The sequence below is a fragment of the Panulirus ornatus genome, chromosome 7, assembly GCF_036320965.1.
Source record: "Panulirus ornatus isolate Po-2019 chromosome 7, ASM3632096v1, whole genome shotgun sequence".
NCBI classification, from domain to species: Eukaryota; Metazoa; Arthropoda; class Malacostraca; order Decapoda; family Palinuridae; genus Panulirus; species Panulirus ornatus.
The window spans coordinates 24,149,595-24,173,825 of record NC_092230.1 but is presented as its reverse complement, the minus strand read 5'-3'; the positions used below and the strand labels follow the sequence as shown (position 1 = coordinate 24,173,825).

The 24,231-nt window shown below is 42.6% G+C and overlaps 1 protein-coding gene across 1 annotated transcript in view; it reads right to left on the bottom strand.

Moving 5' to 3' along the window:
- Positions 1 to 24,231, bottom strand: part of LOC139749312 (uncharacterized) — a 276,562-nt gene that overhangs the window by 214,754 nt on the left and 37,577 nt on the right. Inside the window, exons 6-7 of the mRNA XM_071663037.1 lie at positions 21,768 to 21,869; positions 11,614 to 11,669 (exon numbers count right to left, since the gene is read on the bottom strand). Coding sequence (XP_071519138.1) covers positions 11,614 to 11,669; positions 21,768 to 21,869 — 158 coding nt within the window. The remainder of the gene's footprint in view (positions 1 to 11,613; positions 11,670 to 21,767; positions 21,870 to 24,231) is intronic.

The window sequence follows — 24,231 nt, the reverse complement described above, 5'->3', positions numbered from 1 at the left end:
TTCCGCCAATCCTCAGGCACATCACCATAAGTTATACATACATTAAATAACCTTACCAACCAGTCAACAATACAGTCACCCCCTTTTTTAATAAATTCCACTGCAATACCATCCAAACCTGCTGCCTTGCCGGCTTTCATCTTCCACAAAGCTTTTCCTACCTCTTCTCTGTTTACCAAATCATTTTCCCTAACTCTCTCACTTTGCACACCACCTCGACCAAAACACCCTATATCTGATTCTCTATCATCAAACACATTTAACAAACCTTCAAAATACTCACTCCATCTCCTTCTCACATCACCACTACTTGTTATCACCTCCCCATTTTCGCTCTTCACTGAAGTTCCCATTTGCTCCCTTGTCTTACGCACTTTAGTTACCTCCTTCCAGAACATTTTCATTCTCCCTAAAATTTAATGATACTCTCTCACCCCAACTCTCATTTGCCCTCTTTTTCACCTCTTGCACCTTTCTCTTGACCTCCTGTCTCTTTCTTTTATACATCTCCCACTCAATTACATTTTTTCCCTGCAAAAATCGTCCAAATGCCTCTCTCTTCTCTTTCACTAATAATCTTACTTCTTCATCCCACCACTCACTACCCTTTATATATATATATATATATATATATATGTGTGTTTGATGATAGAGTGGCAGATATAGGGTGTTTTGGTCGAGGTGGTGTGCAAAGTGAGAGGGTTAGGGAAAATGATTTGGTAAACAGAGAAGAGATAGTGAAAGCTTTGCGGAAGATGAAAGCCGGCAAGGCAGCAGGTTTGGATGGTATTGCAGTGGAATTTATTAAAAAGGGGGTGACTGTATTGTTGACTGGTTGGTAAGGTTATTTAATGTATGTATGACTCATGGTGAGGTGCCTGAGGATTGGCAGAATGCGTGCATAGTGCCATTGTACAAAGGTAAAGGGGATAAGAGTGAGTGCTCAAATTACAGAGGTATAAGTTTGTTGAGTATTCCTGGTAAATTATATGGGAGGGTATTGATTGAGAGGGTGAAGGCATGTACAGAGCATCAGATTGGGGAAGAGCAGTGTGGTTTCAGAAGTGGTAGAGGATGTGTGGATCAGGTGTTTGCTTTGAAGAATGTATGTGAGAAATACTTAGAAAAGCAAATGGATTTGTATGTAGCATTTATGGATCTGGAGAAGGCATATGATAGAGTTGATAGAGATGCTCTGTGGAAGGTATTAAGAATATATGGTGTGGGAGGAAAGTTGTTAGAAGCAGTGAAAAGTTTTTATTGAGGATGTAAGGCATGTGTACGTGTAGGAAGAGAGGAAAGTGATTGGTTCTCAGTGAATGTAGGTTTGCGGCAGGGGTGTGTGATGTCTCCATGGTTGTTTAATTTGTTTATGGATGGGGTTGTTAGGGAGGTAAATGCAAGAGTTTTGGAAAGAGGGGCAAGTGTGAAGTCTGTTGGGGATGAGAGAGCTTGGGAAGTGAGTCAGTTGTTGTTCGCTGATGATACAGCGCTGGTGGCTGATTCATGTGAGAAACTGCAGAAGCTGGTGACTGAGTTTGGTAAAGTGTGTGGAAGAAGAAAGTTAAGAGTAAATGTGAATAAGAGCAAGGTTATTAGGTACAGTAGGGTTGAGGGTCAAGTCAATTGGGAGGTGAGTTTGAATGGAGAAAAACTGGAGGAAGTGGATCTGGCAGCGGATGGAACCATGGAAGCGGAAGTGGATCATAGGGTGGGGGAGGGGGCGAAAATTCTGGGGGCCTTGAAGAATGTGTGGAAGTCGAGAACATTATCTCGGAAAGCAAAAATGGGTATGTTTGAAGGAATAGTGGTTCCAACAATGTTGTATGGTTGCGAGGCGTGGGCTATGGATAGAGTTGTGCGCAGGAGGATGGATGTGCTGGAAATGAGATGTTTGAGGACAATGTGTGGTGTGAGGTGGTTTGATCGAGTGAGTAACGTAAGGGTAAGAGAGATGTGTGGAAATAAAAAGAGCGTGGTTGAGAGAGCAGAGGAGGGTGTTTTGAAGTGGTTTGGGCACATGGAGAGGATGAGTGAGGAAAGATAGACCAAGAGGATATATGTGTCGGAGGTGGAGGGAGCAAGGAGAAGAGGGAGACCAAATTGGAGGTGGAAAGATGGAGTGAAAAAGATTTTGTGTGATCGGGGCCTGAACATGCAGGAGGGTGAAAGGAGGGCAAGGAATAGAGTGATTTGGAGCGATGTGGTATACCGGGGTTGACGTGCTGTCAGTGGATTGAATCAAGGCATGTGAAGCGTCTGGGGTAAACCATAGAAAGCTGTGTCGGTATGTATATTTGCGTGTGTGGACGTATGTATATACATGTGTATGGGGGGGGTTGGGCCATTTCTTTCATCTGTTTCCTTGCGCTACCTCGCAAACGCGGGAGACAGCGACAAAGTATAAAAAAAAGAAAAAAAAAAAAATATATATATATATATATATATATATATATATATATATATATATATTGAGAGGGTGAAGGCATGTACAGAGCATCAGATTCGGGAAGAGCAGTGTGGTTTCAGAAGTGGTAGAGGATGTGTGGATCAGGTGTTTGCTTTGAAGAATGTATGTGAGAAATACTAAGAAAAGCAAATGGATTTGTATGTAGCATTTATGGATCTGGAGAAGGCATATGATAGAGTTGATAGAGATGCTCTGTGGAAGGTATTAAGAATATATGGTGTGGGAGGCAAGTTGTTAGAAGCAGTGAAAAGTTTTTATTGAGGATGTAAAGCATGTGTACGTGTAGGAAGAGAGGAAAGTGATTGGTTCTCAGTGAATGTAGGTTTGCGGCAGGGGTGTGTGATGTCTCCATGGTTGTTTAATTTGTTTATGGATGGGGTTGTTAGGGAGGTGAATGCAAGAGTTTTGGAAAGAGGGGCAAGTATTAAGTCTGTTGTGGATGAGAGAGCTTGGGGAGTGAGTCAGTTGTTGTTCGCTGATGATACAGCGCTGGTGGATGATTCATGTGAGAAACTGCAGAAGCTGGTGACTGAGTTTGGTAAAGTGTGTGAAAGAAGAAAGTTAAGAGTAAATGTGAATAAGAGCAAGGTTATTAGGTACAGTAGGGTTGAGGGTCAAGTCAATTGGGAGGTAAGTTTGAATGGAGAAAAACTGGAGGAAGTAAAGTGTTTTAGATATCTGGGAGTGGATCTGGCAGCGGATGGAACCACGGAAGCGGAAGTGAATCATAGGGTGGGGGAGGGGGCGAAAATCCTGGGAGCCTTGAAGAATGTGTGGAAGTCGAAAACATTATCTCGGAAAGCAAAAATGGGTATGTTTGAAGGAATAGTGGTGCGAACAATGTTGTATGGTTGCGAAGCGTGGGCTATGGATAGAGTTGTGCGCAGGAGGGTGGATGTGCTGGAAATGAGATGTATGAGGACAATGTGTGGTGTGAGGTGGTTTGATCGAGTAAGTAATGTAAGGGTAAGAGAGATGTGTGGAAATAAAAAGCATGTGGTTGAGAGAGCAGAAGAGGGTGTTTTGAAATGGTTTGGGCACATGGAGAGAATGAGTGAGGAAAGATTGACCAAGAGGATATATGTGTCGGAGGTGGAGGGAACAAGGAGAAGTGGGAGACCAAATTGAAGGTGGAAAGATGGAGTGAAAAAGATTTTGAGTGATTGGGGCCTGAACATGCAGGAGGGTGAAAGGCGGGCAAGGAATAGAATGAATTGGATCGATGTGGTATACCGGGGTTGAAGTGCCGTCAGTGGATTGAATCTGGGCATGTGAAGCGTCTGGGGTAAACCATGGAAAGTTGTGTGGGGCCTGGATGTGGAAAGGGAGCTATGGTTTCGGGCATTATTGCATGACAGCTAGAGACTGAGATTGAACGAATGGGGCCTTTGTTGTCTTTTCCTAGCCCTACCTCGCACACATGAGGGGGGAGGGGGATGGTATTCCATGTGTGGCGAGGTGGCGATGGGAATGAATAAAGGCAGACAGTGTGAATTGTGCGCATGGGTATATATGTATGTGTCTGTGTGTGTATATATATGTGTACATTGAGATGTATAGGTGTGTATATTTGCGTGTGTGGACCTGTGTGTGTGTACGTGTGTATGGGGGTGGGTTGGGTCATTTCTTTCGTCTGTTTCCTTGCGCTACCTCGCAAGCGCGGGAGACAGCGACAAAGCAAAATAAAAGAAGAGGGTGTTTTGAAATGGTTTGGGCACATGGAGAGAATGAGTGAGGAAAGATTGACAAAGAGGATATATGTGTCGGAGGTGGAGGGAACGAGGAGAAGTGGGAGACCAAATTGGAAGTGGAAAGATGGAGTGAAAAAGATTTTGTGTGATCGGGGCCTGAACATACAGGAGGGTGAAAGGAGGGCAAGGAATAGAGTGAATTGGATTGATGTGGTATACCAGGGTTGACGTGCTGTCAGTGGATTGAGTCAGGGCATGTGAAGCATCTGGGGTGAACCATGGAAAGCGTGTGTGGACGTGTATGTATATAAATGTGTATGGGGGTGGGTTGGGCCATTTCTTTCGTCTGTTTCCTTGCGCTACCTCGCAAACGCAGGAGACAGCGACAAAGCAAAAAAAAAAATATATATATATTTAGGGAAAATGATTTGGTAAACAGAGAAGAGGTAGTAAAAGCTTTGCGGAAGATGAAAGCCGGCAAGGCAGCAGGTTTGGATGGTATTGCAGTGGAATTTATTAAAAAAGGGGGTGACTGTATTGTTGACTGGTTGGTAAGGTTATTTAATGTATGTATGACTCATGGTGAGGTGCCTGAGGATTGGCGGAATGCGTGCATAGTGCCATTGTACAAAGGCAAAGGGGATAAGAGTGAGTGCTCAAATTACAGAGGTATAAGTTTGTTGAGTATTCCTGGCAAATTATATGGGAGGGTATTGATTGAGAGGGTGAAGGCATGTACAGAGCATCAGATTGGGGAAGAGCAGTGTGGTTTCAGAAGTGGTAGAGGATGTGTGGATCAGGTGTTTGCTTTGAAGAATGTATGTGATAAATACTTAGAAAAGCAAATGGATTTGTATGTAGCATTTATGGATCTGGAGAAGGCATATGATAGAGGTGATAGAGATGCTCTGTGGAAGGTATTAAGAATATATGGTGTGGGAGGCAAGTTGTTAGAAGCAGTGAAAAGTTTTTATCGAGGATGTAAGGCATGTGTACGTGTAGGAAGAGAGGAAAGTGATTGGTTCTCAGTGAATGTAGGTTTGCGGCAGGGGTGTGTGATGTCTCCATGGTTGTTTAATTTGTTTATGGATGGGGTTGTTAGGGAGGTAAATGCAAGAGTTTTGGAAAGAGGGGCAAGTATGAAGTCTGTTGGGGATGAGAGAGCTTGGGAAGTGAGTCAGTTGTTGTTCGCTGATGATACAGCGCTGGTGGCTGATTCATGTGAGAAACTGCAGAAACTGGTGACTGAGTTTGGTAAAGTGTGTGGAAGAAGAAAGTTAAGAGTAAATGTGAATAAGAGCAAGGTTATTAGGTACAGTAGGGTTGAGGGTCAAGTCAATTGGGAGGTGAGTTTGAATGGAGAAAAACTGGAGGAAGTGAAGTGTTTTAGATATCTGGGAGTGGATCTGGCAGCGGATGGAACCATGGAAGCGGAAGTGGATCATAGGGTGGGGGAGGGGGCGAAAATTCTGGGGGCCTTGAAGAATGTGTGGAAGTCGAGAACATTATCTCGGAAAGCAAAAATGGGTATGTTTGAAGGAATAGTGGTTCCAACAATGTTGTATGGTTGCGAGGCGTGGGCTATGGATAGAGTTGTGCGCAGGAGGATGGATGTGCTGGAAATGAGATGTTTGAGGACAATGTGTGGTGTGAGGTGGTTTGATCGAGTGAGTAACGTAAGGGTAAGAGAGATGTGTGGAAATAAAAAGAGCGTGGTTGAGAGAGCAGAAGAGGGTGTTTTGAAGTGGTTTGGGCACATGGAGAGGATGAGTGAGGAAAGATTGACCAAGAGGATATATGTGTCGGAGGTGGAGGGAACAAGGAGAACAGGGAGACCAAATTGGAGGTGGAAAGATGGAGTGAAAAAGATTTTGTGTGATCGGGGCCTGAACATGCAGGAGGGTGAAAGGAGGGCAAGGAATAGAGTGAATTGGAGCGATGTGGTATACCGGGGTTGACGTGCTGTCAGTGGATTGAATCAAGGCATGTGAAGCGTCTGGGGTAAACCATGGAAAGCTGTGTAGGTATGTATATTTGCGTGTGTGGACGTATGTATATACATGTGTATGGGGGGGGGGGGCCATTTCTTTCGTCTGTTTCCTTGCGCTACCTCGCAAACGCGGGAGACAGCGACAAAGTATAATAAAAAAAAAAAATATAATATATATATATATATATATATATATATATATATATATATATATATATATATATATATATGTATGTATATATATATATATATTGGGGTGTCTAACTGTGTGTGGATGTAACCAAGATGAGAAAAAAGGAGAGATAGGTAGTATCTTTGAGGAAAGGAACCTGGATGTTTTGGCTCTGAGTGAAACGAAGCTCAAGGGTAAAGGGGAAGAGTGGTTTGGGAATGTCTTGGGGGTAAAGTCAAGGGTTGGTGAGAGAACAAGAGCAAGGGAAGGAGTGGCACTACTCCTGAAACAGGAGTGGTGGGAGTATGTGATAGAGTGTAAGAAAGTAAAGTCTAGATTGATATGGGTAAAACTGATAGTGGATGGAGACAGATGGGTGATTATTGGTGCATATGTACCTGGGCATGAGAAGAAAGATCATGAAAGGCAAGTGTTTTGGGAGCAGCTGGGTGAGTGTGTTAGTAGATTTGATGCACGAGACCGGGTTATAGTGATGGGTGATTTGAATGCAAAGGTGAGTAATGTGGCAGTTGAGGGAATAATTGGTGTACATGAGGTGTTCAGTGCTGTAAATGGAAATGGTGAAGAACTTGTAGATTTATGTGCTGAAAAAGGACTGGTGATGGGGAATACCTGGTTTAAAAAGAGAGATATACATAAGTATATGTATGTAAGTAGGAGAGATGGCCAGAGAGCGTTATTGGATTACATGTTAAATGATAGGCACACAAAAGAGTGGCTTTTGGATGGTATTGTGCTGAGAGGTGCAACTGGAGGGATGTCTGATCATTATCTTGTGGAGACCAAGGTGAAGATATCTAGAGGTTTTCAGAAAAGAAGAGAGAATGTTGGGGTGAAGAGAGTGGTGAAAGTAAGTGAGCTTGGGAAGGAGACTTGTGTGGGGAAGTACCAGGAGAGACTGAGTACAGAATGGAAAAAGGTGAGAGTAAAGGATGTAAGGGGAGTGGAGGAGGAATGGGATGTATTTAGGGAAGCAGTGATGGCTTGTGCAAAAGATGCTTGTGGCATGAGAGGAGTGGGAGGTGGGCAGATTAGAAAGGGTAGAGAGTGGTGGGATGAAGAAGTAAGATTATTAGTGAAAGAAAAGAGAGAGGTATTTGGACAATTTTTGCAGGGAAATAATGCAAAAGACTGGGAGATGTATGAAAGAAAGAGGCAGGAGGTCAAGATAAAGGTGCAAGAGGTAAAAGAGGGCAAATGAGAGCTGGGGTGAGAGAGTATCATTAAATTTTAGGGAGAATAAAAAGATGTTTTGGAAGGAGGTAATAAAGTGTGTAAGACAAGGGAACAAATGGGAACATCAGTGAAGGGGGCTAGCGGGAAGGTGATAACAAGTAGTAGTGATGTGAGAAGGAGATGGAGTGAGTATTTTGAAGCTTTGTTAAATGTGTTTGATGATAGAGTGGCAGATATAGGGTGTTTTGGTCGAGGTGGTGTGCAAATTGAGAGGGTTACGGAGAATGATTTGGTAAACAGAGAAGAGGTAGTAAAAGCTTTGTGGAAGATGAAAGCTGGCAAGGCAGTGGGTTAGGATGGTATTACAGAGGAATTTATTAAAAAAGGGGGTGACTGTACTGTTGACTGGTTAGTAAGGTTATTAAATGTATGTATGACTCAGGGTGAGGTGCCTGAGGACTGGCGGAATGCTTGCATAGTGCCATTGTACAAGGGCAAAGGGGATAAAAGTGAGTGCTCAAATTACAGAGGTATAAGTTTGTTGAGTATTCCTGGGAAATTATATGGGAGGGTATTGCTGGTGGCTGATTCGGGTGAGAAACTGCAGAAGCTGGTGACTGAGTTTGATAAAGTGTGTGATAGAAGAAAGATGAGAGTAAATGTGAATAAGAGCAAGGTTATTAGGTACAGTAGGGTTGAGGGACAAGTCAATCAGGAGGTAAGTTTGAATGCAGAAAAACTGGAGGAAGTGAAGTGTTTTAGATATCTGGGAGTGGATTTGGCAACGAATGGAACCATGGAAGCAGAAGTGAATCATAGGGTGGGGGAGGGGGCAAAAGTTCTGTGAACGATGAAGAATTTGTGGAAGTCGAGAACATTATCAAAAATGGGTATGTTTGAAGGAATAGTGGTTCCAACAATGTTATATGGCTGCGAGGCGTGGGTTATAGATAAAGTTGTGTGGAGGTGGGTGGATGTGCTGGAAATAAGATGTGTGAGTACAATATGTGGTGTGAGGTGGTATGATCGAGTAATTAATGAAAGGGTAAAGGAGATGTGTGGTAATAAAAAGAGTGTGCTTGAGAGAGCAGAAAAGGGTGTTTTGAAATGGTTTGGTCACATGAGAGAATGATTGGGGAAAGATTGACAAAGAGGACATATGTGTCAAAGGTGGAGGGAACGAGAAGTGGGAGACCAAATTGGAGGTGGAAAGATGGAATGAAAAAATTTTGAGTGATCGGGGCCTGGACATGCAGGAGGGTGAAAGGCGTGCAAGGAATTGAGTGAATTGGAACGATGCAGTATAACGGGGTCGACGTGCTGTCAATGGATTGAACCAGGGCATGTGAAGCATCTGGAGTAAACCATGGAAAGTTCTGTGGATCCAGCATGTGGAAAGGGAGCTGTGGTTTCGGTGCTTTATACATGACAGCTAGAGACTGAGTGTGAACGAATGTGGCCTTTGTTGTCTTTTCCTAGCGCTACCTCGCACACATGCAGGGGGAAGGGTTGTTATATCGTGTGGCTGGGTGGTGACGGGAATGAATAAGGGCAGACAGTATGAATTATGTACATGTGTATATATATGTATATGTCTGTGTGTGTATATATATATGTATACATTGAGATATATAGGTCTGTATATGTGCGTGTGAGGATGTGCATGTATATACATGTGTATGTGGGTGGGTTGGGCCATTCTTTCGTCTGTTTCCTTGCGCTACCTCGCTAACGCAGGAGACAGCGACAAAGCACATTAAATATAAATGAAATAATAATAATACTTTTTTTTTTTTTTTTTTTTTTTTTTTTTTTTTTTTTTATACTTTGTCGCTGTCTCCCGCGTCTGCGAGGTAGCGCAAAGGAAACAGACGAAAGAAATGGCCCAACCCCCCCCCCCATACACATGTACATACACACGTCCACACACGCAAATATACATACCTACACAGCCTTCCATGGTTTACCCCAGACGCTTCACATGCCTTGCTTCAATCCACTGACAGCACGTCAACCCCTGTATACCACATGACTCCAATTCACTCTATTTCTTGCCCTCCTTTCACCCTCCAGCATGTTCAGGCCCCGATCACACAAAATCTTTTTCACTCCATCTTTCCACCTCCAATTTGGTCTCCCTCTTCTCCTCGTTCCCTCCACCTCCGACACATATATCCTCTTGGTCAATCTCTCCTCACTCATTCTCTCCATGTGCCCAAACCATTTCAAAACACCCTCTTCTGCTCTCTCAACCACGCTCTTTTTATTTCCACACATCTCTCTTACCCTTACGTTACTTACTCGATCAAACCACCTCACACCACACATTGTCCTCAAACATCTCATTTCCAGCACATCCATCCTCCTGCGCACATCTCTATCCATAGCCCACGCCTCGCAACCATACAACATTGTTGGAACCACTATTCCCTCAAACATACCCATTTTTGCTTTCCGAGATAATGTTCTCGACTTCCACACATTTTTCAAGGCTCCCAAAATTTTCGCCCCCTCCCCCACCCTATGATCCACTTCCGCTTCCATGGTTCCATCCGCTGACAGATCCACTCCCAGATATCTAAAACACTTCACTTCCTCCAGTTTTTCTCCATTCAAATTCACCTCCCAATTGACTTGACCCTCACCCCTACTGTACCTAATAACCTTGCTCTTATTCACATTTACTCTCAACTTTCTTCTTCCACACACTTTACCAAACTCAGTCACCAGCTTCTGCAGTTTCTCACATGAATCAGCCACCAGCGCTGTATCATCAGCGAACAACAACTGACTCACTTCCCAAGCTCTCTCATCCCCAACAGACTTCATACTTGCCCCTCTTTCCAGGACTCTTGCATTTACCTCCCTTACAACCCCATCCATAAACAAATTAAACAACCATGGAGACATCACACACCCCTGCCGCAAACCTACATTCACTGAGAACCAATCACTTTCCTCTCTTCCTACACGTACACATGCCTTACATCCTCGATAAAAACTTTTCACTGCTTCTAACAACTTGCCTCCCACACCATATATTCTTAATACCTTCCACAGAGCATCTCTATCAACTCTATCATATGCCTTCTCCAGATCCATAAATGCTACAAACAAATCCATTTGCTTTTCTAAGTATTTCTCACATACATTCTTCAAAGCAAACACCTGATCCACACATCCTCTACCACTAATAATAATAATAATAATAATAATAATAATAATAATGGTGTGAAGTGGTTTGATCGAGAAAGTAATGTAAGGGTAAGAGAGATGTGTGGAAATAAAAAGCGTGTGGTAGAGAGAGCAGAAGAGGGTGTTTTGAAATGGTTTGGGCACATGGAGAGAATGAGTGAGGAAAGATTGACCAAGAGGATATATGTGTCGGAGGTGGAGGGAACGAGGAGAAGTGGGAGACCAAATTGGAGGTGGAAAGATGGAGTGAAAAAGATTTTGAGTGATCGGGGCCTGAACATGCAGGAGGGTGAAAGGCGGGCAAGGAATAGAGTGAATTGGATCGATGTGGTATACCGGGGTTGATGTGCTGTCAGTGGATTGAATCAGGGCATGTGAAGCGTCTGGGGTAAGCCATGGAAAGTTGTGTGGGGCCTGGATGTGGAATGGGAGCTGTGGTTTCGGTCATTATTGCATGACAGCTGGAGACTGAGTGTGAACGAATGGGGCCTTTGTTGTCTTTTCCTAGCGCTACCTCGCACACATGAGGGGGGAGGGGGATGGTATTCCATGTGTGGCGAGGTGGCGATTTGAAGGAATAAAGGCAGTGTGAATTGTGTGCATGGGTATATATGTATGTGTCTGTGTGTGTATATACATGTGTCCATTGAGATGTATAGGTATGTATATTTGCGTGTGTGGACGCGTATGTATATACATGTGTATGGGGGTGGGTTGGGCCATTTCTTTCGTCTGTTTCCTTGCGCTACCTCGCAAACGCGGGAGACAGCGACAAAGCAAAATAAATAACAAATAAATAAATAATAATAATAATAATAATAATAATAATAATAATAAAATAAAAAACATATGTATTATAAACAAGCCATTATACTGTAAGCAATCTTCTGTGCCTTACCTGAAGACTGCACGTTTTCTTCATCTGCACTAACTTCATGTGACTGCATTCTAGAACTAGAATAGAAAAAAGTTAACTAATAAAACCTCATTGCTTGAGAACACATTTCAGTACTAACATTCATTTGCTAAAAACATTCAAAATAATTGGGGAACTTGCAGTTTGGGAAAACTTACACTACCTGACATAATCATCAACCTATCTATATCAATGATGATTCCCTCCATGAACTCCCATCAAGGGCACACTACCTGACATAATCATCAACCTATCTATATAAATGATGATTCCCTCCATGAACTCCCATCAAGAGGGTGGCGATGGCAAAAGAATCTCCACCTATCCACACTGCATACACTATTCCACCAATTCTCTCCCATCAATACTCTTCCACTCTATTTCCCCATATCACAGGAGGTATTCTCTCACGCCAACCCCTTTAGTTGTACTGTCATACACGCTCTAACTTAACTCCCCATTTTGAATTCTTTCCACACTCCCAAACTACTACAAAGTATTTTGTTTCACCACTCTACCACTCTATTCCCTGCCATACTACATCTCTCATAAACCTCCCCATTTCTCTCTTCATTCCATCTCATCTTACTACATGCTCCTTTCAAATAGCTCATTTCCACATGCTGGGTTCTTGACTTCTGTGACAGCCCACATCCATGTCTTAGCTGCACAGATCAGGGATGGAGGGAATATGCTGTCCCTTAATCCTTTCTTATCTTCCACACTTACACTTCTACCCTTCATTATTCACGTAAGGGACTTACTGACTCTTCTACCCTGTACTGCTCTTTCCCTTATCTCTCCTTCCATATCACCAAACTTACCCAAGATAGCTCCCAAATGCTTAAATTCTGTCACCTCTTTCAGTCTTTCTCCCCCTATATCATTAACAGTTTAGCAAACTTTCATCTCTCCTTACAGAGGGCTTTGCAAAATCTATACTCTCACCCTGTTTCCTTTCAAACTTGTCATTACCTTCTCAGTCATTACTCTCCCCTACAACTTACCATGTATGATCAATAAACTTATACTTCTATAATTCGATCATTCTCTTGCCTCTATACAATAGGACTAAACATGCATTCCTCCAATCCTCAAGCTCCTATAATTGTCATAAATACTTTGAAAATCCTAATCACCTAATAAACAGCAATTCCTTCCCCTACAGCCACTTTGCCACACTTCAAATTGTACAAGGCATTCACCACCTCTTCTCTCTTCACCAATCCCTTGCCATAACTCTCTCATTCTGCATATCATAGACTCCCTAAATCCACCACCCCAGCATCTAACACATCTCCATCTCCTCATCACCTCTTTCCCTTTTACCAGTTCCCCATCTGCTCCTTTCAATGATGCTCCTAACACTGTTCAACTCCTTCAAAAATATCCTGTTGTTCTCTCTTATGTTTGCCAATACTCTTTCACCCCAACTCTCATTTTCAGCCCCTGCACCTTGTTCTTGACCTCCTGCCACTCCCTCATGTACATCTCCCAATCAATGGCACTCCTTCCCTGCATGTAAAATACATTTAACCTTTCCTTCCTCTACTGAACATCTTAACTTCCTTATCCCACCACTCTGTACCTTTCTCACATGCCCACATTACACTCTCTGCATGCAATACACTTCTTTCACACATGTAATCATTTCTTCCCTAAATATCTCACATTCCTCACCACTCCCAGAGTTTTGTTTAGCCTCAACTTCATCCATTCTCTCTAAGCATTCCCATGTTAAAGCTTCTCTTCCAGGATCATTCACTTTCACCACCTTCTAATCATCCCTACCACTTCCTCTCTAGGATTCCTAAAGCCTCTAAAACTTTCACCCTTGCCTCCACCAAGAAGGGATCAGACATCCCAACAACTGCCTCTTTAACCACATTTACATCCAAAGTCTCACATTAGCATGTCTATCAACTACTGCATAATCCAATCATGTCTGTTCATCATTAACCCCACTGGTTGACTGGTTGGTAAGGTTATTTAATGTATGTATGACTCATGGTGAGGTGCCTGAGGATTGGCGGAATGCGTGCATAGTGCCATTGTACAAAGGCAAAGGGGATAAGAGTGAGTGCTCAAATTACAGAGGTATAAGTTTGTTGAGTATTCCTGGTAAATTATATGGGAGGGTATTGATTGAGAGGGTGAAGGCATGTACAGAGCATCAGATTGGGGAAGAGCAGTGTGGTTTCAGAGGTGGTAGAGGATGTGTGGATCAGGTGTTTGCTTTGAAGAATGTATGTGAGAAATACTTAGAAAAGCAAATGGATTTGTATGTAGCATTTATGGATCTGGAGAAGGCATATGATAGAGTTGATAGAGATGCTCTGTGGAAGGTATTAAGAATATATGGTGTGGGAGGAAAGTTGTTAGAAGCAGTGAAGAGTTTTTATCGAGGATGTAAGGCATGTGTACGTGTAGGAAGAGAGGAAAGTGATTGGTTCTCAGTGAATGTAGGTTTGCGGCAGGGGTGTGTGATGTCTCCATGGTTGTTTAATTTGTTTATGGATGGGGTTGTTAGGGAGGTAAATGCAAGAGTTTTGGAAAGAGGGGCAAGTATGAAGTCTGTTGGGGATGAGAGAGCTTGGGAAGTGAGTCAGTTGTTGTTCGCTGATGATACAGCGCTGGTGGCTGATTCATGTGAGAAACTGCAGAAGCTGGTGACTGAGTTTGGTAAAGTGTGTGGAAGAAGAAAGTTAAGAGTAAATGTGAATAAGAGCAAGGTTATTAGGTACAGTAGGGTTGAGGGTCAAGTCAATTGGGAGGTGAGTTTGAATGGAGAAAAACTGGAGGAAGTGAAGTGTTTTAGATATCTGGGAGTGGATCTGGCAGCGGATGGAACCATGGAAGCGGAAGTGGATCATAGGGTGGGGGAGGGGGCGAAAATTCTGGGGGCCTTGAAGAATGTGTGGAAGTCAAGAACATTATCTCGGAAAGCAAAAATGGGTATGTTTGAAGGAATAGTGGTTCCAACAATGTTGTATGGTTGCGAGGCGTGGGCTATGGATAGAGTTGTGCGCAGGAGGATGGATGTGCTGGAAATGAGATGTTTGAGGACAATGTGTGGTGTGAGGTGGTTTGATCGAGTGAGTAACGTAAGGGTAAGAGAGATGTGTGGAAATAAAAAGAGCGTGGTTGAGAGAGCAGAAGAGGGTGTTTTGAAGTGGTTTGGGCACATGGAGAGAATGAGTGAGGAAAGATTGACCAAGAGGATATATGTGTCGGAGGTGGAGGGAACGAGGAGAAGAGGGAGACCAAATTGGAGGTGGAAAGATGGAGTGAAAAAGATTTTGTGTGATCGGGGCCTGAACATGCAGGAGGGTGAAAGGAGGGCAAGGAATAGAGTGAATTGGAGCGATGTGGTATACCGGGGTTGACGTGCTGTCAGTGGATTGAATCAAGGCATGTGAAGCGTCTGGGGTAAACCATGGAAAGCTGTGTAGGTATGTATATTTGCGTGTGTGGACGTATGTATATACATGTGTATGGGGGGGTTTGGGCCATTTCTTTCGTCTGTTTCCTTGCGCTACCTCGCAAACGCGGGAGACAGTGACAAAGTATAATAAAAAAAAGAAAAAAAATACTTGCAGAAGCTATGGTGAAGATCTGTTGAGGTTTTCAAAAAAGAGGAGGCAATGTCGGGAAGAAAGGAGTGGTGAGATTAGGTGAGCTTGGAAAGAATCCTTGTGTGAAGAAACACCATGAAAGATTAAGTGTAGAATGGCAAAAGGTGAGAGCAAAGGATGTGAGGAGAGTGTGTGAGGATTGGGAGGTTTTTAGGCAAGCAGTGATGGCAGCATGTGCAAGAGATGTATGTGGCATGTGAAAGGTGGGAGGTCAGCAGATCAAAAAAGATAGTGAGGGGTGGGATGAAGAAGTAAAGTAGTTAGTGAAAGAGAAAAGAGGCGTTTGGGGAGTACTTACAAGGAAGGCATGCAATTGTTTGGGACATGTATAAGAGAAAGCAAGACAAAGTCAAGAGAACGGTGCTGGGGCTGAAAATGAGGGCAAATGAGAGTTGGGGTGAGAAACTATAATTAAACTCTAAGGAGAATAAAATAATATTTTGGAAGGAGGGAAATAATGTGCAAAAGACAAGAGAATAAAAGGGGACATTGGTGAATGAAAAAAAAGGGGAAGTGATAACAGGTAGTGATGGAGTGAGGAGGTGATGGAGTAAGTATTTTGAAGTATTGTTAAGCATATTTAATGATAAAGTGGCAGACGTACGGTGTTTAGATCAGGATAGTAAGTGAAGTGAGAAAGTCAAGGAGAGTGGTTTAGTGAAAAGAGAAGAGGTGGTGAAAGCCTTGCAAAAGATGAAACCCGGCAAGACTGGGGGAGTGCATGGTATTGCAGTGAAATTTATCAAGAAAGGAGATGACTATGTTGTTGATTGGTTGGTAAGGATATTCAATATATGTATGGATCATAGTGCAGTGCCTGAGGATTGGAGGAATGCATGTATAGTGCCACTATATAAAGGCAAAGGGGATAAAGGTTAGAGTTCAAATCACAGAGGCATAAGTTTGTTAAGTATACCCAGAAAATTCTATGGGAGGGTATTGATTGAGAGGGTGAAGGCATGTACAGAGCATCTGATTGGGGAGGAGCAGTGTGGTTTTAGAAGTGGTAGAGGATGTGTGGATCAGGTGTTTGCTTTGAAGAATGTGTGAGAAATACTTAGAAAAAAAGATGGATTAGGATGCAGCATTTGTGGATCTGGAGAAGACATATAATAGGGTTGATAGAGATGCTTTGTGGAAAGTATTAAGAATACATGATGTGAGAGGTAAGCTCCCTGAAGCAGTGAGAAGCTTTCATCAAAGGTGTAAAGTGTGTAAACTAGTAGCATGAAAGGGGTGTGATTGGTTCCCAGTGAAGGTCAGTCAGTGGCAAGGGTGTGTTTAATTTGCTTATGGATGAAGTGATTAGGGAGGTAAAAAGGGGCAAGTATGCAGTCTGTTGGGGATGAGAGGGCCTGGGAAGTGAAGAGTCATCTGTTGTTTGCCAATGATACAGCATTGGTGGCTAATTCGAGTGAGAAACTGCAGAAGCTAATAAATAAGTTTGAAAGTGTGTGTGTGAAAGGAGAAACTTGGAAGAAAATGTGTATATAAACAAGGTAATTAGATTCAGCAGGGTTGAGGTACAAGTTTGTTGGGATGTAAGTCTGAACAGAAAAAATTGGAGGAAGGGAAGTGTTTTAGATATCTGGGAGTGGACTTGGCAGCAATTGGAAGCATGGAAGCGGAAGTGTCAAACGGTAAGGAAGGGGGTGAAAGTTCTGGGAGCAATGGAGAATGTGTTGAGAGGAGAACATTATCTTAGAGAACAAAAATGGTCATGTATGAAGGAGGAATAGTAGTTCTAACAATATTACATAGTAATGCGGCATGAGCTATAAGATAGGGTGGATGTGTTGGAAATGAAATGTTTGAGAACAATATGTGATGTGAAGTGGTTTGATCAAGTAAGTAATGAAAGGGTAAGAGAGATGTTGGGTAATAAAAAGTGTGGTTGAAAGAGCAGGAGGGTGTGATGAAATGGTCTGTATATATGGAGAGGATGAGTGAGAAAAGATTGACAAGGTGGATATATGTGTCGGAAGTGGAGGGAACAAGGAGAAGCAGGAGACCAAATTGGAGGTGGAAGGACAAAGTGAAAAAGATTTTGAGGGACCAGAGCATCAACACGCAGAAAGATGAAAGGCATGCATAGAATAGAGTGAAGTGGAACAATGATGTGGTATATTGGGGTCAACGTGCAGTCAATGGACTGAACCAGGGAATGTGAAGCATTTGGGATAAACCATGGAAAGATCTGTAGGACATGGATATGCATAGGGAGCTGTGGTTTTGGTGCATTACACATGACAACTGGAGAATGGATACGAGAGAATATGGCCTTTCTTCGTATGTTTCCTGGTACTACCTCACAGACAGAGGGGGTGGCGATGCTGTTTCCTGTGGGGCAGGGTGGCGTTGGGAATGGATAAAGGCGAGCAAGTATGAATATGTACATGTGTATATATATGTGTGTGTGTGTGTGTGTGTGTGTGTGTGTGTGTGTGTGTGTGTGTGTGTGTGTGTGTGTGTGCGTGTGTGTGTGTGAGTGTATGGGAATGAATGAAGGCAAGTGCAAGTATGAATATGTACAGGTGTATATATGTATATATCTATGTATATGTATGTATATGTTGATCCATACATATCTGTCATTTCCCACATTTGCGAGGTAGCCTTAAGAACAGAGCACTGAGCCTTAGAGGGAATATTCTCACTTGTTGATATGTATATGTATGTATATATGCATGTATGGGCGTTTCTGTATATATACGTGCACATGAGTGGATGGGCCAATATGGAACCATGGAAGAGGAAGTGAGTCACAGGTTGGGAGAGGGAGCGAAGGTTCTGGAAGCATTGAAGAATGTGTGGAAGGCGAGAAAGGCAGAACATTATCTCAGAGAGCAAAAATGGGTATGTTTGAAGGAATAGTGGTCCCAACAATATTATATGGTTGCGAGGCATGGGCTATGGATAGGGTTATGCAGAGGAGGGTGGATGTGTTGGAAATGAGATGTTTAAGGACAACATGTGGTGTGAGGTGGTTTGATCGAGTAAGTAATGAAAGAGTAAGAGAGATGTGTGGTAATAAAGAGCGTGGGGGAGAGAGCAGAAGAGGGTGTATTGAAATGATTTGATCACATGGAGAGAATGAGTGAGGAAAGAATGACAAAGAGGATATATGTGTCAGAGGTGGAGGGAACGATGAGAAGTGGGAGACCAAATTGGAGATGGAAGGATGGAGTGAAAAAGATTTTGAGTGATCAGGCCTGAACTGTATGTTCAAGCTTGATCAAGGAATAGAGTGAATTGGAACAATGTGGTATACCAAGGTCAATGTACTGTCAATGGATTGAACCAGGGCATGTGAAGTGTCTGGGGTAAACCATGGAAAGTTTTGTAGGGCCTGGATGTGGAAAGGGAGCTGTGGTTTCGGTGCATTACACATGACAGCTAGAGACTGAGTGTGGACGAATGTATCCTTTGTTGTCTTTTCCTAGCGCTACCTCGCATGCCCACAGGGGAGGGGTTTGTCATTTCATGTGTGGCGGGGTGGCAGCGGGAATGGATGAAGGCAGCATGTATGAATATGTACATGTGTATATATGTATATGTCTGTGTATGCATATGTATGCATCAATTGAAATGTATAGGTATGTATATGTGCGTGTGTGGACATTTATGTATATACATGTGTATGTGGATGGGTTGGGCCATTCTTTCGTCTGTTTCCTTGCGCTACCTCGCTAACGCGGGAGACAACGACAAAGTATAATAAATAAATACATATATACATAAATGCCCATACACGCACATAAACATACACAGACATATACATATAAACACATGTACATATTTATACTTGCTTGTCTCCATCCATTCCTGGCGCTACCCCTCCCCACAGGAAACAGCATCGCTACCCACTGCTTCAGCGAGGTAGCACCAGGAAAACAGACAAAAAAAGGCCACATTCGTTCACACTCAGTCTCTAGTTGTCATGCATAATGCACTGAAACCACAGCTCCCTATCCACATCTAGGCCCCACAGTCCTTTCCATAGTTTACCCCAATCATTTCACATTCCCTGGTTCAGTCCTTTGACAACACATCAACCCCAGTATACCACATTGTTCCAATTCATTCTATTTCTTACACACCTCTCAATCCTGTATGTTCAGGCCCTGATCACTCAAAATCTTTTTCACTCCATCCTTCCATCTCTAATTTGGTCTCCTGCTTCTCCTTCTTCCCTCCACCTCTGACACATATATCCTCTTTGTCAATCATTCCTCATTCATTCTCTCCATATGGCCAAACCTTTTCAACACACCTTCTGCTCTCTCAACCACACTCTTTTCATTTCCACACATCTCTCTTACCCTTTCATTACTTACTAGATCAAACCACCTCTCACCACATTTTGTCCTCAAACCTTCATTTCCAACTCATCCACACTCCTCTGTACAACCCTACCTGTAGCCCATGCCCTGCAACCATACAACATAGTTAAAAATACTACTCCTTCAAACATACCCATTTTCGCTCTTCAAGATAATGTTCTCTCCTTCCACACATTCTTCATCACTCCCAGAACCTTCACCCCCTCTCCACCCTGTGGCTCCCTTCCACTTCCATGGTTCCATTCACCATTCAGTCCATTCCCAGCACTTCCACTTCCATGGTTCCATTCACCATTAAGTCCATTCTCAGATATCTAAAACACTTCACTTCCTCTAATTTCTCTCCATTCATACTTACATCCCAATTAACTTGTCCCTCAACCCTACTAAACCTAATAACCGTGCTCTTATTCACATTTACTCTCAACTTTCTCCTTTCACACACTTTTCCAAACTCAGTCACCAACCTCTTCAGTCTCTCACTCAAATCAGCCACTAGAGCTTATCATCAGCGAACTGACTCACTTCCCAGGCCTTCTCATCCACAACAGACTGCATACTGGCCCCTCTCCAAAACTCTTGCATTTACCTCCCTAACTACCCCATCCATAAACAAATTAAACAACCATGAAGACATCACACCCCTGCCACAGACAGACATTCTCTGGGAACCAATTACTCCCTCCCTTCCTACTCCTACACATGCCTTACATTCATGGTAAACTTTTCACTGCTTCTAGCAACTTACCTCCGACACCATATAATCTTAAGACCTTCCACAAAGCATCTCTATCAACCCTATCATATGCCTTCTACAGATCCATAAATTCTACTTATAAATCCATCTGTTTTTCTAAGTATTTATCTCATACACAGTCTTCAAACCAAACACCTGATCCACACATCCTCTACCACTTCTGAAACCAGACTGCTCTTCCCCAATCTCATATTCTGTACATGTCTTCACCCTCTCAGTCAATGCCCTCCTATAAATTTTCCTCTGAAATTTAAACATTCACCTTTATCCCCGTTGCTTTTGTACTATGGCAGTATGCATGCATTCCACCAAATTCTCAGGCACTTCACCATGGTCCATACATACACTGAATACCTTTACCATCCAATCAATACAGTCACCCCCTGAGCTTGGTAACCATTTTGACAATTGAACACTTTGGGTGGATGAACAGCTGGGTTAACTGTGGACCAACTGCCATAACCTGAAGTTGAACTTATATGCTAGACCCTGGGTGGCACGTGAGTGCGTTACAGTCATCAATACCAACCAATTCACCACAGAGGTCCATAAATTAAAAAATTACAATCAAATTCTAAGTTTGTAATGCCACTTACTAAGTACTTTTTTTTTAGTGCCATGGTGTCAACTATATTTTATTTAGATTTACTGATAATTCTTCAGTAATCCACAAAAAATCAACAACTACAATACCTTTAAACAGATGTGGTGAAATGCAGTACTCTTACATCCAACTCCAAGCTTCTTTCTATTAATACCATATGACAGTGTAACATATGCTTCCTTCCAATGCTTGAACCTTGACACTAATTTGATAAAAGTGATCCGAAATATAGTCCTGTCATCTACAGGTGAGCTAGTAATAATGAATTCTCATGACTATAATACAGACTCCTGCCCTACAGCTGAAAAAAAGCATCAAACTGTGAACAAATTCTGATGTTAGCTTAAGCCTGTACACTAATTAGTAGTGAGCAGACTAATTGGTAGTGAGCAGACTGCTAAGAGCATTATGAAGTATTGCCACTGTTCTGTGTTTTTTGCTTTAGGGCAAGTTAACTTGTCACCTGTCCTACTTCAAACAGCTAGGAAAGGAACAATGTGACATAATCATATCCAGTGAAACATCCATGCAATATCAGTTCTGTAATGCCATTCAGAGTAGCCACATTTGGATCATTAAGGCACTCTTTAAAGAAAGCAATTATGTTGGCTGCCAAAAATCAAACTCAAAACTTACATCAAGGAGACAAAATGATTCAACTACTGAAAAGCACAACTTCTATGCATTCATTTCATATGTACTGAATGTCCAATGGAAAAATAATTGTTTTCATGTGCTAAACATACAAAACCTTCCAAATTTGGTCTTCTTTCAACATAAAAATTTAGTATACATACCTAATCTTCCTCTTCTTCATGGCTTCCTGGGATTCAATCTGCTTCAACAGAAACTGACTGTAGAATGTAGATTTGTTTAGAAGATGCATCAACCGCTTATACCTGGGATGCAGAAAAAAGAGTTAAGCGGGGAGTGCTCATCTCCTCTAAGGCTCAGACTGTGGTGTCTGAATGTGTATTGATGTAACTAAGCTGAAAAGAAAGGAGAGATAGGAAGTATGTTTGTGGAGAGAAACCTGGATGTTCTGGCTCTGAGTGAAATGAAGCTCTAGGGTAAAGGGGAAGAATGCTTAGGAGTAAAGTCAGGAGTTGGTGAGAGGACAAGAGCCAAGGAGGGAGTAGCACTACTCCTGAAGCAGGCGTTGTGGGAATGTGTGACAGAGTGTAAGAAAGTAAATTCTAAATTGATGTGGGTAAATCTGAAAGTGGATGGAGAGAGATGGGTGATTACTGGTGCTTATGCACCTGGTCATGAGAAGAAAGATAATGAGAGGCAAGTGTTTTGGGAGTAGCTGAGTGAATGTGTCAGCAGCTCTGATGTACCAGACCAGGTATTAGTGATGGGCGATTTAAATGCGAAGGTGAGTAATGTGGCAGGTGAAGGTATAATTGGTGTGCATGGGGTATTCAGTGCTGTGAATGGAAATGGTGAAGAGCTTGTGGATTTGTGTGCTGAAAAAAGACAAGTAATTGGGAATACCTGGTTTAAAAAGAGAGATATACATAAGTATACATATGTGAGCAGGAGAGACGGTTGAAGGGCACTATTGGATTATGTATTAATTGATAGGCACGTAAAAGAGAGACTTTTTAACGTTAATGTGCTGAGAGGGGCAGCTGGATGGATGTCTGATCACTATCTTGCGGAGGAAAAGGTGAAGATTTGTAGAGGTTTCCAAAAAAGGCAAGAAGGTGTTGGGGAAAAGAGAGTTGTGAGAGTAAGTGAGCTTGGAAAGGAGACTTGTATGAGGAAGAACTAGGAGAGATTGAGTGAATACAAATGACTGGAAGATGTATAGAAAAAAAAAAGTGGCAGGAGGTCAAGAGGAAGGTGCAAGGGTTGAATAAGAGGGCAAATGAGAGTTGGGGTGAGAGAGTATCATCAAACTTTAAGGAGAATATAAAGATGTTTTGGAAGGTGAATAAGATGCGCAAGACAAGAGAACAAATGGGAACATTGATGAAGAAGGCAAGGGGGTAAGTAATAACAGGTAGTGATGAAGCGAAGAGATGGAGTGAGTATTTTGAAAGTTTGTTGAATAAGTTTGGTGTTAGAGTGGCAGATGTAGGGTGTTTTGGTCGGGATGGTTTGCAAAGTGAGAGGGGAGAATGGTTTGGTTAAGAAAGAAGAGGTGATGAAAGCTTCGCGGAGGATGAAATCCAGCAAGGCTACAGGTTTGAACGGTATTGCATTTGAATTCATTAAGAAAGGGGGGACTGTGCTGTTGACTGACTGGAAAGGATATTCAATGCATATATGGATCATGGTGAAGTGCCTGAGGATTGGCAGAATGTGTGCATAGTGCCACTGTACAAAGGCAAAGGGGATAGAAATGAGCGTTCAAACTACAGAGGCATAAGTTTGTTGAGTATCCCCTGGAAATTGTATGGGGAGGTGTTGATTGAGAGGGTGAAGGCATGTACAGAGCATCAGATTGGGGAAGAGCAGTGTGGTTTCAGAAGTGGTAGAGGATGTGTGGATCAGGTGTTTGATTTGAAGAATGTGTGTGAGAAATACTTAGAAAGACAGATGGATTTATATGTAGCAATTATGGATCTGGAGAAGGCATATGATTGGTTGATACAGACGCTTTATGGAAGGTCTTAAGAGTATATGGTGTGGGAGGTAAGCTGCTAGAAGCAGTGAAAAGTTTTTACCAAGGATGTAAGGCATGTGCACGAGTAGGAAGAGAGGAGAGTGATTGGTTCCCAGTGAATGTTGGTTTGCGGCAGAGGTGTCTGATGTTCCCAAGGTTGTTTAATTTGTTCATGGATGGCGGTGGTTAGGGATGTAAATGTAAGAGTTTTAAAGAGAGAGGCGAGTATGCAGTCTGTTGTGGGTGAGAGAGCTTGGGAAGCGAGTCAGTTGTTGTTCACTGATGATACAGCTCTGGTCACTGATTCAAGTGAGCAACTGCAAAAGTTGGTGACTGAGTATGGAAAAGTGTGTGAAAGAAGAAAGTTGAGAGTAAATGTAAATGTGAGCAAGGTTGTTAGGTTCAATGGGGTTGAGGGACAAGTTAATTGGGACATAGGTTTGAATGGAGAAAAAATGGAAGAAGTGATGTGGTTTAGATATCTGGGAGTGGATTTAGCAGCGGATGAAACCATGGAAGTGGAAGTGAGTCACAGAGTGGGGGAGGGGGCAAAGGTTTTGGGAACGATGAAGAATGTGTGGAAGAAGAGAACATTATGGCGGATAGCAAAAATGGATATGTTTGAAGGAATAGTAGTTCCAACAATA